The 14869-nt window shown below is 39.8% G+C and overlaps 1 protein-coding gene across 1 annotated transcript in view; it reads right to left on the bottom strand.

Moving 5' to 3' along the window:
• LOC109389122 (myosin-8) overlaps positions 1-14869 on the bottom strand; it is a 27387-nt gene that overhangs the window by 7996 nt on the left and 4522 nt on the right. Inside the window, exons 4-27 of the mRNA XM_019654419.1 lie at positions 14292-14319; positions 14082-14190; positions 13898-13990; positions 13703-13766; positions 12937-13035; positions 12742-12845; positions 12445-12583; positions 11087-11205; positions 10822-10971; positions 9540-9710; positions 9128-9437; positions 8952-9019; positions 6867-6954; positions 6664-6781; positions 6143-6266; positions 5908-6044; positions 4126-4381; positions 2197-2439; positions 1927-2103; positions 1700-1845; positions 1525-1615; positions 1046-1435; positions 507-633; positions 64-182 (exon numbers count right to left, since the gene is read on the bottom strand). Of these exons, the coding sequence (XP_019509964.1) occupies positions 64-182; positions 507-633; positions 1046-1435; positions 1525-1615; positions 1700-1845; positions 1927-2103; positions 2197-2439; positions 4126-4381; positions 5908-6044; positions 6143-6266; positions 6664-6781; positions 6867-6954; positions 8952-9019; positions 9128-9437; positions 9540-9710; positions 10822-10971; positions 11087-11205; positions 12445-12583; positions 12742-12845; positions 12937-13035; positions 13703-13766; positions 13898-13990; positions 14082-14190; positions 14292-14319 (3470 nt within the window). The remainder of the gene's footprint in view (positions 1-63; positions 183-506; positions 634-1045; positions 1436-1524; positions 1616-1699; positions 1846-1926; positions 2104-2196; positions 2440-4125; positions 4382-5907; positions 6045-6142; positions 6267-6663; positions 6782-6866; positions 6955-8951; positions 9020-9127; positions 9438-9539; positions 9711-10821; positions 10972-11086; positions 11206-12444; positions 12584-12741; positions 12846-12936; positions 13036-13702; positions 13767-13897; positions 13991-14081; positions 14191-14291; positions 14320-14869) is intronic.

Raw genomic sequence — 14869 nt, 5'->3', positions numbered from 1 at the left:
ATGTGAGATCTAACTGGACATGTCTAGATTTGATTAACCAAGAAGATAGTTGGTAAAACTCACTTTGGTTTCCTCTTCTAGCTGACGTTTCAGCTCCTCAATCTGCTGAGTAGACGCTTGTTTACTCCTTGAAAGCTGAGAGACTAAAGCATCTTTCTCATCTAATTGTCGGGAATATTCACCTGAGAATAATAGAAGTAAAGGATTTCGTTCATGACCTTAAAAAAATTAGCCTAAAGCTTTTGTATTTACATATATGTGTATATATCAAATCTATACTTTTAAATATTATAGAACTAGTTAGAGCTGGAGATTAAAGACCAGAATTGCCATAGGAGAGTAACAAGTACATATGCTTGCTGATTCTTGCTTTTTTTTTTTTTTCCTCAGCACATTCTGATAGTTTGTTTATCCTTCTCTAAAATGAGAGTATTGCTATTTGTTATGAACCCCTGGTATTGCTTTTATCTGGTACAAAGTTCCAGGACTCAGAGCAAGGCCTTCACCTGACTCTGTCTGCAGGCGCGCTCTCTGAGCCGTCAGGTCGTTGATCAGCCGCTGCTGCTCTTCTTCCTTTGTCTTAAGTTCACTCAGTTGATCTTCTAGAGTGCGGCACATCTTCTCAAGGTTTCCCTATGGACATGTGGCAGTGAAGGATGAGACATTGTATGCAGTAAAAAAAGTTAAAACATGACTCTTAAAATATTTTTAGATTGACTCAATTTATGTTGTGTGAGTAGAAAGTTATGGCACCAACTCTATGGGACATGCTGGGATTCAAGCATGGTGAGTGCATGATGTCCCTAAAGAGGTCACTGTTGGAGCCCATTCATTTATCTCAATAAGACTGACACTTGTTTAAAGTGGATTTTGAAATAATCTTCGTGGGTCATAGCCAGCATTGAACACAATAAAACAGAATGGAATATATTAGAATAGAAAACATTAGATGAATGCTGTAAACTGCGTGCAAAGTGTAATGACAGAGAACAATGGGTGTTCTTACAGGTTATTAATAACCTCATTTAGAGACTGTATTGGGTACCTTGGCCTTGGAAATGGCCTCTGCATTACTGCTGAGGTCATCGATCTCCATCTTCATCTCGCTCTTCTCCTTCTCCAGCTTCTGCTTGACCCTCTGCAGGTTGTCGATCTGCTCCCCGAGCTCAGCTACGCTGTCCGCGTGCTTCTTCCTCAGGGTGGCCGCCGTGGCTTCATGCTGCAGGGTGGCCTCCTCCAGGTCCCTGCGCATTTTCTGGAACTCAGCCTCCCTCTTCTTGTTCATCTCAATCTGGGCTGAAGTTGCCCCGCCGGCTTCTTCCAGGCGCTCGCTGATCTCCTCCAGTTCCCGGGAGAGGTCAGAGCGCTGCTTCTCTGCTTTGGCCCTAGAGGCCCGCTCAGCCTCGATTTCCTCCTCCAGCTCCTCAATGCGGGCCTGCGAGTGACACAAGCACAATAACATAAACTCACCTCAATTTCAGGTTATTTTGGGGTGCATAAAAAAATGGAGGTGAGATGACTCACCTGCAACTCTTTGATCTTCTTCTGTAGTTGAATTTCTACTGCTTGCTCATCTTCAATTTTGCTTAGCAGATTGCTGATTTCAAATTCTTTCCTTTATACAGAAGAACAAGACATTAGTACCCATATGCGTTGAAAGATGATATCACATAAATTTTTTTTTTTCTGGAGTTCCTACTTTTTAAGCTTTTCATCAAGTTGCACTTTGTCATTTTCTATATCCATTGTGGATTCTTGGGACAATTTTAGGTCACCCTCCAGTTTCCTCTTTGCTCTCTCTAGATCCATTCGAATTTTCTTTTCTTGTTCCAGAGACCCTTCAAGCTAACGAGAAGGTAACATTTGTTAAAAATTGAAAGAGTATTAAAACATTTTTTTTCAAATGGTTATTAAAAATACACTTACATCATCCACTTGTTGCTCCAGCTTGGTTTTAGCTTTGGTCAGGGTGTTGACTTTGTCCTCTTCTGCCTGCAGGTCATCCAGGGTCTGCTGGTGGGCCTCTTGGAGGGCCTTCTTCTCCTTGGTCAACTTAGCGATGGTCTCATCCAGGCCTGCCATCTCTTCTGTGAGGTTTTTTACCTACAAGGTTAAAGAAGAAATTGTCTTTACTATAGAGCAGCTTACTGGATGGTAGAACCTCTATATTTTAGTAAAGCAGAATATGATTCATACCTTATTTTCTGTGGCATGTTTCTCTTTTTCAACCTTGGCCAGTGTCAGCTCAAGGTCATCAATGTCTTTCTTCAGTTCTGAACATTCATCCTCCAGTTTCCTCTTCTTGGCCGTCAGCTCAGAATTGATCTCTTCCTCATCCTCAGCTCTCTCATTCACTTCTTTGATTTTGGCCTCGAGCTGGATTTTGGTTTTGATCAGCTGGTCACACCTTTCTTCCGCATCAGCTAAGGCATCTGCTTCCTGTGAGGAGATTCAGTGAGATATTTAGAGAATTTGTTACTTAATTTGAATTTGTTCTTTGCATAAAATAGTAATGTTCACTGAATATTGATGAATTTTCAGTATGAATATAAATTAAACTTAATTGAATGTTATTATATGGCCTAGAGAAATGCAGCTAATTAGAAGTGAGACTATAGCTTTAGAAACAAATTAATCTGCAAAATGATTGGGTTGAAGCAATTGACTTTTAAAAAGCAGTGTGTAGAAGAGTAGAAGGACCAAAGGAAGTCTGGGTTCTTGTCCCAAATTTGCCTCCATATATATGACCTTTATTGCTTTAGTCCCCTTGTGTCCAATTATCTCATATATAATTAAAGGGGTTGGAATAAATGATTGCTAAGAGCATTTCAGATGTAATATTCCAAGATTATGACTTAGTCAAATTGGTTACGTTTGGTTTTGAGCATTCCCTACTCACCTCAAGCAACTAGTTACTAGATTGAATTTTAAAAAGGGAAGAAAAAGAAAAAAAAACTTATGCCTATGAATTTCCATGCAGCATTTTTCATACATTCAGAAGTTTCCTAATAGATCATACAGAGCTATAATTATCCACAATTTTCATTTCCATTTTACTAATTACCTATTAGTCTCAAAACAAATTTTAGAATATATGAGAACATGATTTTGAGAAACCAAATAGCTCAATAACATTTTTATAAGTGACTAAAGGACTCACATAAAAATCAGTTCAGCCACTAATTTATTAGATTATTCTCGCCTGGGGAATTTCTTTGACATCTCAGTGTTTGTCTTATTCATATATTAAGTTTTTTAAATTCTTAAATGGATGATAGTGGGGACTTCCCAGGGTTCCTTTGCATCTCTTTTTAACTGTGAATACACTCGGTGAACTAATGACGATACCTATGAAAGAGGTTAAGATGAAGAGGCTGTGATCCCATGATTTTGGGAAAGCATATCTTTCCCAAGGTATAAGTGAAGTTATTAGAAGGCAAAGCTTCTAATAACTTCAACATTTTAGGACAACTATCCTTTTCACAGGTTTCTTCGTGACCTTTTTGAGCTTGTTGGACCAAGGAAATGGGAGGTTTTGTTTGGCCAGAGCGCAGGTGCCAAACCTTGCCGCACTCTGATTACAACTCCTTGTTGAACCAATAAATAGAGGCGGTAAGAACTCTGGATCTGTATCAAAGGAAGAATCATAGAGCGCACTTGGCTTTACCATGTACCCTGGTAGTTCAGTTCAAGTACCACAAATACATCTAGTGAGCTAAATTTCAGGGGCTGGGGAAAGGAGATACAGATAGAAATTATAACTGCCTTGAATTTAAATATGAGCTCATACATTTGCATTCAGAAAATAGGACTATATTTTAAGACTGGGATGAAGCAGGCAAGGCAAATGGATGGATACAATGAGATTTGGAGGCTTGCCTATAAAATGCTTCCTTCATGGGAAAGTTGTGATATTGATCAACACATTTTTCGATGTTCCCTTTTCCATTTGTAATTTGGAAGTAATTGTGCCTTCATGAGACTATTGAAGGTTAAGTGAAATTCTAAAAAAAGAAAGAACTTGAGATTTCCTTTTTCAAGGAAAGGCCATTTGCAAATCCAAAGTATGTGTGAATTCCAGAAATACTTCAGTAACGTGGTATGTTCAGAATACAGAGTACTCACAGATTGAACCTGGAGTTGCAGGTCGTTTTTGTCTTTCAAGAGAGTGACCATTTTTTCCTCCAGTTCCTTCCTTTTTGCCTCTGACTTGGCCAGTTCATCTTTGATTTTCTGAAACTCTTCCTTCATGGAGGCCATCTCCTTCTCAGTTTCTGCGCTCTTCAGCAGCGGCTTGATCTTGAAGAAGAGTTTCATCCAGGGCCAGTGCTTGACGTTCATGAATGCACGTACATTATACTGGATGCAGAAAAGGGCTTCTCTGAAATGGCATAAAAATATCAGTGTGGATTGATCTATTAGAGGCAATGTTATTGTTATTTATTTATTTATTTTTACACACAAACTCCCCTCTTAATGACCTCCCACATATGAATATAAATGATATGTCAAATTCTGTATATGCTATATGCAGGGTACACACACACACACACACACACACACACACACACACACACACACACACCCTTATACTCACACTCATAATAATCCTCAATATAACCACTTTATTAATGTATGCTGCTCATATTGGACAATTCTGGGTTCTTAAGTCCCTATCAAATTAGCAAAGAAGCTGGCTTTAGAGGGGAAATACTTTACATGGATGAGCATCATGTACATTCTAAGACCATTTGAGATATCACAACATTAGTAATTTGGGAATGGATGTGGCAATTGTAAATTGATTGTGCTGCTTGGCTGTCGGCATACGGGTGTGAACTGTGAAACGGTGGAGGTTGCTTTCTGAATTGTCCACCTAAATAGAGCTTATGATGTATCATGCCTTCCTTGAAGCATCTCCTCTTATTTTACTCACCACTGAATTACACACTCTGTAAACTTCTTTTGTTAGCTTCTTCAGATAATATACTGACTTTTTTCAAATTCTTTCAAATGCCTCATTCTTACCTGCTCAATTAGATTTTTAATATCTACAGGGGAGTTAGCATGGACTGAGCTCCAAAATTTGTTTTATTTAAATAAAATTGTAAAATAGTAATAAAAGATACCACTTCAGCAAACTGTAGCAATGGATAGCAAAGTTTGACTGCCTTGTAGCAATTTGTATATCTCTTCAGGCTTGCTGAAATGGAAATTCCATTTTTATAGGTCCACTTTATAAGAACCATAAAACTCTGAGAAGGCAGATACCATGATACAAATCACAGACACATGTAAAAGACTTGGGAATACTTATAATGCAGACCTAAATAAGTACTTAATGCAGAAAATAAATGCAAAATATGTGTGTAAGGACAGGAAATGCAGTAGTGCTGTGGAGATAGAGCTGGATGAGGTTAATTAAAGAAAGGAAAAATGGAAGTTTTGAATTCATAAATAGATAAATTAGGATGAGGAGAGAGAGCTTGTACAAACCTGAAAATAGGAGATAAACAAATTGTTTAGCCTGGCTGGAAAAGGCTGTGTGGTTGGAAATGATAGATGAAGTGGGGATAGAGAGGGCTCTGAGAGACACACAAGGTAACTTGGATTTGACATGGGAGAGCGTAGTGTGGGGAACCACAAACTGAGATATGGCATGATGAAAATAGTGCTTCCTGAAATTATTCCTGAAGCTGTATGTGAGAAGCCGTAAGAGAGCAATTGGAGGGAAGAGAGAAGTTTTGGACAGGATCCAACTGCGAGGGGGTAAGCAAAAGCTGATGTGTTGTAGGAGTGAGCTCTGAACTGTGTGAAGAGCACAGCTTGGCCACAAAATGAAAGCTAATGAATGAGGAAGGCTGGCTGACGGTCCCTAAGGGACCTCACAATCCTGATGGTTGTTACCTCCTTTGCAACATCTTCTGATATTCTACCCTCATTAGGAATCCCCGACAGACGGCTTGAGTTCTTGTTATAAGCTGGGCCAATTTGTCATCTCTCATTTCTTCCAGAAGACCCAGAAGGCCAGCTTTGAAGAAAACCTGGAGAAAGGGAGAGTCACAAATTATCCCCATACTCCAGGAGACACAGAGATGGCAGAAGATACTTGGCTCAGGTGTAAATAAATTAATAGTTATACCTTTGTATGTCCAAATTTATATTGGGTGTGATCAATATCAATAGAACCAAGGAGCTTCTCAGAGGCCTTCTTGCTGTCGATGAACTGTCCCTCTGGGATAGCACTTGCATTTAGAACTTTGTATCTGTTCAGTCAAAGAAAGAAAGATTAGGAACGTGTGATCATCTATGAAAATCAAGTGACACCCCCCCAAAAAAAAAATCAATAAAAGTCTCAGAGAAAAAGTAAAAAAAATAAAAATAAAAATCCAACTGTCCTTTAAATTCAGATAGTAAATCAATATGATTTTCCTACCGTCTCACGCATGCCTCCTTCCTATTTTTTAAGAAGTGCCACGTTTTCTAACTGGTTATTATGGCCTGCCACGAGACTATGTTATTATTCTATGTTATTATTATAAAACTATTCTTAACTTTGCAAAATTTACTAAGCAGGATCCATGAAATATGATGAACAGAGAACAACAGTTAAGGTGATACATTTTCATGGCATTCAGAGAACTACGACAAGGAGAGACTGACCTTTGTTTAAAGTCCCCATACAGGATTCTGCTGGGGAAGCCCTTCCTGCAGATCCGGATGCCTTCCAGCACACCGTTGCACCTCAGCTGGTGCAGGACAAGCTGATGCTCCATGGCCCCTAAAAATACACCAGAGTACTTACTACAGGGCACTGAATTTTCAAACTTGGGCCTGTCTGAGTATTTCCTGCTCTTCTATCTTACCAGGAGTTTTGGTTTCGTTGGGAATGATGCACCGTACGAAGTGAGGGTGTGTGCACCTCAAGTTGGTCATCAGTTTATTTAAATTCTCCTAGAAAACCAGATAAAAGAGACTTGATAAGAAAGTTCTGTTTCAGATTGCTTTTTGGTAATTATATGGAATGAACGGATGAACGCTCTTAACTACGGTACTAGATATATCTGTGAGGCTTCAATTGTGCTATATTTTAAAGGTCTCAAGAGTTCTGGCCTGCCAAATAACCGAAAGGCCAACATACTGGAAAGAAATGCAGCTCTCCAAGGTAATAATTTATAACATTTAGGATCTGTCCCATAAACAAACTGAAAATTCCGTAGCCTTGAAGTGTCCTCCATCGGGAATCAGAAGACAAAAGACTGTGCCCTTGTTCTGCTACTAATGAATTGCTTGACTCATAAAATCCCTTTTGTCTCTCTGAGCCTCATCTGAAAATAATTGAAATTATCTCTAAGGTCTCTTTCGTCTCTTTCAGTGCTAATAATTTTCACAGTAGTGGTTTACAGTGGTTTACAGTGGTTTACTCGGTTTACAGTGTAACCGAGGTTAGCAATTGTTCCAACTTTTGCCATTCCTTCCTTGAGTTTATTATTCCCTGGGAACTGTAACCCCTTGTTTTGTATTTTGAAGAGTCTAAAATCATGAGACTATATAACTTGAGTACCTGAGAATGACCCACAGTCTGACGCATATAGGGGGAGTTATTCCAGAAGTAATTAGTGATGACAGATGATGATGTTTTACTCGACTTTAGAAAACTCACGTGTAAACATTTCTCAGTATTTCTTAGGTATACTCTTTGAGAAGGCAGAGTTGGTTGCCCCCTTCCCCCACATCTCAGTTTACCATTAGGAAATAAACAAAATAAGTAATGAATTTTTAATCTTGAAAGCATGTACAAGGATAAGTTGATGTCACAAGAGTTTGTTGGGTGAGATAATGCAGATTGCTAGTGAGAAAGAAAAGAACAGGGCAGCGTTCCTGTTTAGGTCATAGGTTATACCTGCATTTAGTTTGAAAAGGATGAGACTTAGCCATACAAATTCAGACAAAGCAGTCATTAGGTCAGACATTTCATACATTCCCCTTTGGAAGAGCCAGTTTTTAAGCCACTTAAGAAAATCACAGTATTTGTAGTAAGTTATTATTGTTCTTTTAATCTCAAGAGATATTGTTTAGCTTAATCATCCATCTGAATCACTAGCCTTGGCTTTAGGTGCTTTTAGGCTGTTACAAAAAATTAAATCCAGAGGCGGCCGGGTGGCTCAGTTGGTTAGAGCGTGAGCTCTGAGCAACAGGGTTGTCGGTTCGATTCCCACATGGGCCAGTTGAACTGCTCCCTCTGCAACTAGATTGAAGACAACGACTTGAGCTGAGCTGCCACTGAGTTTCCAGTGGGCAGCCAGATGGCTCAGTTGGTTAGAGCACATGCTCTTAACAAGGTTGCTGTTTCAACTCCCACATGGGAAGGTGGGCTGCGCCCCTGGCAACTAGATTGAACACTGGCAACTGGACTTGGAGCTGAGCTGCACCCTCCACAACTAAGATTGAAGGACAACTTGACTTGGAGCTGATGGGTCCTGGGAAAAACACACTGTTCCACAATAAAGTTAAAAAAAATTTAAATCCACCTTAGAGGACAAAGATGTGTTTTGGTGGAAGGATGTCCTAAAGCATGTATCTCAGGTTCATTGTCAAAGAGGAACTCACGAACATTCTCAAAGGGCAACATTAGCAGAACAAAGATACGGCCTTCCATGGGGATGGCTTTGAGGTTCAGCTATGCTTCCTTAAAAACAAGCCTTATATAATAAGAAAGCTTCTAAGGACACTTTGGCATTTCTGAATACATTAGATGATCATAATAACGAATAATGGGTAAAGCATCTAACCCTACAGTACAAGTATTGGTTTGGCTACACCCTGACAAGAGTGAATATTTGAAGTGATTCCTATTAACATTCCATTCTGTCCTAATTTTATTCTGAATCTAATAATTATGATAATTCATAGAAACTGAATAGGTTTCTTGAATTAAATGTGTACTTTACCCGGAAAAGAGCTGACACAGTCTGGAAAGAAGAGCCCTTCTTCTTAGCACCTTTCTTTGCTCCACTCTCTGAGGTAAAAAGAAAACCCATCAATTAAAGTAGAGCCCAGAGGCTAGAATGGTATGTGAATATTCTGAGGGGATAGGTTTATGTTAGATTAAGGGCACAGAAAATACCTGCTTCAGAGCCAGCATAGGTGGAAAAGAGACTGGCCAGAGTCTTCATTGAAGATTTCTGGTACAGCCCGACCACGGTCTCGTTCAGCGGGTCCTTGTTCTTGTCAAGCCAGCCGGTGATGTTGTAATCCACGGTGCCCGCGTAATGCACCAGTGAGAAGTGGGCCTCGGCCTTGCCTTTGACCACCTTGGGCTTCTGGAAGTTGGCAGACTTGCCCAGGTGCTGGTCATACAGCTTGTTCTTGAAGGAAGTGTCTGTGGCCTTGGGGAACATGCACTCCTCTTCCAGGATGGAGAAGATGCCCATAGGCTAGATTAAGGCAAGGTAAAATGCAGATGGGGAAAACGTGAGCTGCAGTGGTGAGTGGCAGAGTATACGAGGAGAGGAGACTGAATGGATAGAATAGGATACCTTCTCGATGAGCTCGATGCAGGCAGCCAGGTCCATCCCAAAGTCAATGAATGTCCACTCGATGCCCTCCTTCTTGTACTCCTCCTGCTCCAGCACGAACATGTGGTGGTTGAAAAACTGTTGCAGTTTCTCGTTGGTGAAGTTGATGCACAGCTGCTCCAGGCTGTTGTACTGCACAAAACAAAAATTTCAACATCAAATGGATTTTTATAACAGCAAAATTCATGATTGAAAAAATATTTTATTGAAAAAATGTGGAAGATAGTTAATGAAATAAAAATTTTTTTCTTTTCTTTTTTGTATGAAATTAAATTTAATTGTTGTTCCTTCAGAAATCCCAGGGGGGGAAAATGATTATTTTTGACATGAACCCTTTTCATGAATTCTGGGCATTATTTAAAGGCATAGATGTCAATCACACCAGGAGTCCTGGTAGAATCTACCTGCTTCCACCTCTAAAATTGCTTGAACAATAACATACATTAAAAGTACAATCATGATCCTTTGAGTTATGGTTCAGATTTAAGAGTGAAAGTAATTTATTGGAAAACCTCACTTCTTTTACCACCCCCACTCTCCAATTCAAGGTAAAGTTCACATTTTTGCTTTTGGCTGTCACATTATTAAGGAAAGCTTATCTAATTTCTCTTCTATTCATATCAAAAATTTGGCAAATCCTCCCTGTCAGGTCTGTGAAGGTAGAGACTTGATGTGGTGTAACAACTGAAGATCTGAAAGAGTCTTTGTAAAAATTTACATCCTCATTTTATAGCTGATGAAGCTGACGCCCCAGAGGGGACATGGTATGTGTCACGTCAACCTGGAAGAGAAAAGACTGTGAACTGTCTCCATGCTTCTACCTTTAGGCCCTTTCTTCTCCATGGGCGATGCCCTGTGTATAGACCAAATGCCCAGATCTGGGTTCCTTTCCTGGCTTTGCTTTATATGATCATAGGATCTTTAGCAAGTGTTTTGATTTCCCTGATCTCCACATGTAATTAGCAGTAATATTAACTCCTTCGTGAGTTGTTTTGAAGATTAAATCAAGTAACATTCTGAAGTGCTTAGTATAGTGCCATAAATACACAGAATTCTCAATAAATCTTAGCTATTATTATTCCATTCTGTTACCTCCCAGATATTTTGGAGGTAACTGTAGGTGCAATGCTGGAGAAAGCAATGTGGAAACTACAAATGTAAATGAGTTATGATAATACCCAATATGTATATCAAAGTCCAAGTTACTCTGCTCCCACTTTTTATTAATATAAATATAACTCACATCGAAGATCTCAAAGCCAGCGATGTCCAAGACCCCGATGAAGTACTGCCGGGGCTGCTTGGTGTCCAGCTGCTGGTTGATACGGGCGACCATCCACAGGAACATCTTCTCATAGACGGCTTTGGCCAGAGCACCCACTGCATTGTACACCTGCATGGACAGAGTAATGTTTTTGGTGTTATTAAAGGCATTATTAAAGGAGTAATGTTTGTTGGCATTATGACAGAGCTGGGATGTGTGTGATGCATTGATGTCATGAATTTACCTGCTGCACAGTCTGGCCTTTGGTGACATACTCATTGCCAACCTTGACCCTGGGGTAGCAGAGGGCTTTGAGCAGGTCAGAAGAGTTCAGATTCTGGAGGTAGGCTGCCTTGTCAGCAACTGCAGAGACACAATTCAAGAAATGTTGGTTAATGGTGGATATCCTTTTTAACCTAATCTTGCCATTTTCCTCCAATCCATTTTCTTTATTATTTAAATAAAACCTTTAAATAATTCTACAGAATATCAGATGAGGCTCTCTGTACATTCAAGGATATATTATACTTGCTAATAAGTGGTCAATCAGTTGTACTGGCCTTCGGTGATTTATTGCAGGTAGCTTTTGAGAAATTCAACAATAAACATGTTCACTGTTTATGGAAATGCTTTACGCCTAATCATTATGTTGTTTTGTATACCTGAAACTAATAAAAAAATAAAAAAAGAAAGAAAAGCTTTATGTAAGGCACAAGCCAGAGTCCCTGCACTTAAGAATTAGGTATAGTTGGAAATATAAAATAGGTACATCTTAGTATTCATTGTTAGGGGTGCATAAAAGAATATTTGGATCCTTATCTCAGTTTTGCTCCTCCCAATTTCACCTCATTGGATCAGTTTCTTTATCTGAAAATGTGGGAATTAAATTGCGCTAAAGTCCCTTTCTAAAATCCTGTCAGTGACTATAATACAAATGCCACGTGTCAGGTACAAAAATAACTGCTGAAAAGCTGAGAGGAGGAAGAGAGAATGTCAAGCTAGGAGGTCAGGAAGGGCTTCAAGGAGCAGATACCTTTAGCTTCCATGGTAGGTCCTATACAGTCCTTGTTTCCATACATATAGTATACGAGTTTTCTTTCTCAATTCCTTTTTCATCTTATTTGCTGCCTAGACTGTCTATAGGCTTAAATATAGACAACACACACATGTACACAGATATCTAGGGACATTCTGCACGCCCAGCTGTGTTTGGGCAGATCCCGTATTACCAGCCACTAGGTTTACCTAAGTGGTGCTGAACTCGACCTCTAGGCCAAGTTATCTTGCATACATACCTACACACCATTGCCAAGGTAAAGCAGGAGCACTGTTCCATCTCATTCTCTCTCTCATGATCTGGCCTCAGATTGTGTGTTTTAGGTATCTCCTTAAAATTGGCTATTAGGGTTCATTTTAACCTATTTGGGCTGGATAGAAATGATGGAAATATGGAGATGTGCAGAAGGAAAGAGGGTGAGGAAAGCATGTAATGTGTGTATGCACTTCAGAAGTCCAGCTACAAAGGGGACGTGAATTTAGAATAGGCTTTTTTTTTCTTGCCAGATTCTCTGATTCAAACCCAGATGGAGCTTCATTTGGTACCTTCGGTGCCGTCTGGCTCCGCTTGCTCCTCACGCTGCTTTTGCTTGAACTTCATGTTCCCATAATGCATCACTGCCCCTGTGAGTTTATAAATGGACACTTTCTCTTCAGGGGTAAAGCCCAGGATGTCAATGGCGCTCTGCCAGGAGAAATGACAGGACAAAGGTTAGGGTAGAGGAGACTAACTTACTTAGGATAATTTATACTATATCCTAAGGTAACCACACTTACAGTAGGTTGCTATTGTCACTCCCATACATAATATATTTTTTTAAAAAGTGTGTATGTGTGACTTACATCAGTGGCCATCAGCTCTTCCTGGTCATCAATGCTGGGGACTGTGATCTCCCCTTGACTGACGAAGGCGAAGTCATATGGGTTGGTGGTGATCAGAAGCATTTCTGTGTACACAGATTTTGGGGGATATGTTTTACATTAGAAGTTGTTAATAAAAATATTATCTTTCATCTGTGAATTTAAGATCTTTCTTACCAATCAGATCTGGCTTCTTATTGGAAGTAATCTGATAAAAGATATGGTAACTTCTTTCCGCCTTTAGCTGGAAAGTAACTCTAGACTTTTCTAGAAGATCTGGAAGGAAAGGGAAATAGACATTGAATTAGAAAAAATATCCATGCTGCTGAGAAATTCAATGAAACTTAGTGTCTGTGCTACAATTCTGGACATCACACAGGTTCCACTGAGATTTCGGTTTGATGGTGGATCCTCCTGGTGCATCATATATGAATTCCAAATACATGTGGCAACTGCCCAAGGTTCTCACCATCTAAGAGCAGAGACTGAAGCATATCTACTCTGGGAAAAATAAACTTTTCCTGTGCGTGCCCCATGGCTTCTGTATTATAATTCATCCTTAACATCCCTTCCTTCCTTAGATCACCTCAGGCTCTATGTCAGGGGCTTCCTTGCAAACACTAACCAAAGCTCAGATCAAGAGCAAATCACAGAGATGTATTGTAAACCTATAGGTAACTTGTAGCAACACATAAATAGCCCTAGTGTTTGTCCTAGAAAAAAATGTCATAGCTGTTTCTGTGGCAGGAATTCCAGAATGTGCTGTAGAGCCATCAGTCTGAGATTAAGGTAAATGGAACACATAGTGGATTATGGATAAGTCTGGCATTGGCTCGTGGGCAACACCGGCAGCAGGTCCAATGCACACCAACTGTTGCAAAATATTCCTGCCAATGAAATCACTTGTCTCTCTGTTTTGATTTTCAGTGGTCCTGTTACTCACATGTTTCAATATCTGCAGAAGCCAGCTTCCCTGTAGTACCAAAGTGGATTCTAATGAATTTACCCTTGGAAAGAGAAAGATTATTTTGTATTAAAAATTTGAAGCACATAGTGATGCAATTGAAATTATAATTCAGATATGGCTACTCTGGCATTTAAGGACAGAGAAGACTCCTCTGTGACCAAATAGACTTACAAAGCGCGAGGAGTTGTCATTCCTCACGGTCTTGGCATTGCCAAAGGCCTCCAGCAGGGGGTTGGCGCTGATGATCTGATCTTCCAGAGTCCCCTGCAAAGGCAAGAGCAGTCCTCACATCTGGGGCTCCAGACTTCCTGAGAGCCCGGGCTGTCCTGTTTCTGACTCTGGCCGTCAGACTCACCTTCATTTTGCCAGTTTCCTCTTTTTTCTTCTCTCCAGTGACTGCAATTGTTGCAAAGTACTGGATGACACGCTTGGTGTTCACAGTCTTCCCTGCACCAGATTCTCCGCTGTCAAATAGAAACCAGAGAAGAGATCAAAACTACAGCTCACATTGCCATCATCTAAGATACTCACCACAAATGAGAGAAGAAGAAAAAAAACCACATACGTGATCAGGATGGACTGGTTCTCACGATCTGTGAAAGAGAAATCAAGACCATCATTTAAACACACACACGTGCACACACACAATCAATATGAAGATTTTTAAATCAGTTCAGATCAAACACAGCCTGTCTATATTTTTTTAACATTTTGTAGACGTTTCCTATTATTTTGGTTTCGTATTTATTCCCCTAAAACCATTTACCTCTGGGAGTAAAATTTATGAAAATGAGAGGCAAAGAATCATCTATTTTTTGTGCTTTATTAATTTTTAACTTTTGTTATGGAAAATTTCAAGAAGATATAAAAGTAGAGACAATAATATAAAGAACTCCCATGTACCCATCATACAGCTTCAGCAGTTATTCTCATTCGGTCAATTTTATAAAATCTACACCCCCATCCAAATCTCACTGTATTATTTTAGAGAAATAATTTCATATAATTTCATCATATAATTTCATCTGTAAAAGAATCATAGGGCCAACCAAGTGGTGCGTTGATTAAGAGTTGGCTTGGGATGCCAGCTCTGAGCAGCAGGGCCCCGGTTTGGATCCCACATGAGGGCCAGTGACACTGCCC

This window comes from Hipposideros armiger, unplaced genomic scaffold, assembly GCF_001890085.2.
Source record: "Hipposideros armiger isolate ML-2016 unplaced genomic scaffold, ASM189008v1 scaffold_222, whole genome shotgun sequence".
Taxonomy (NCBI): domain Eukaryota; kingdom Metazoa; phylum Chordata; class Mammalia; order Chiroptera; family Hipposideridae; genus Hipposideros; species Hipposideros armiger.
Note: the sequence above shows the minus strand (reverse complement) of the source record. Positions and strands in the feature narration are given on the sequence as shown.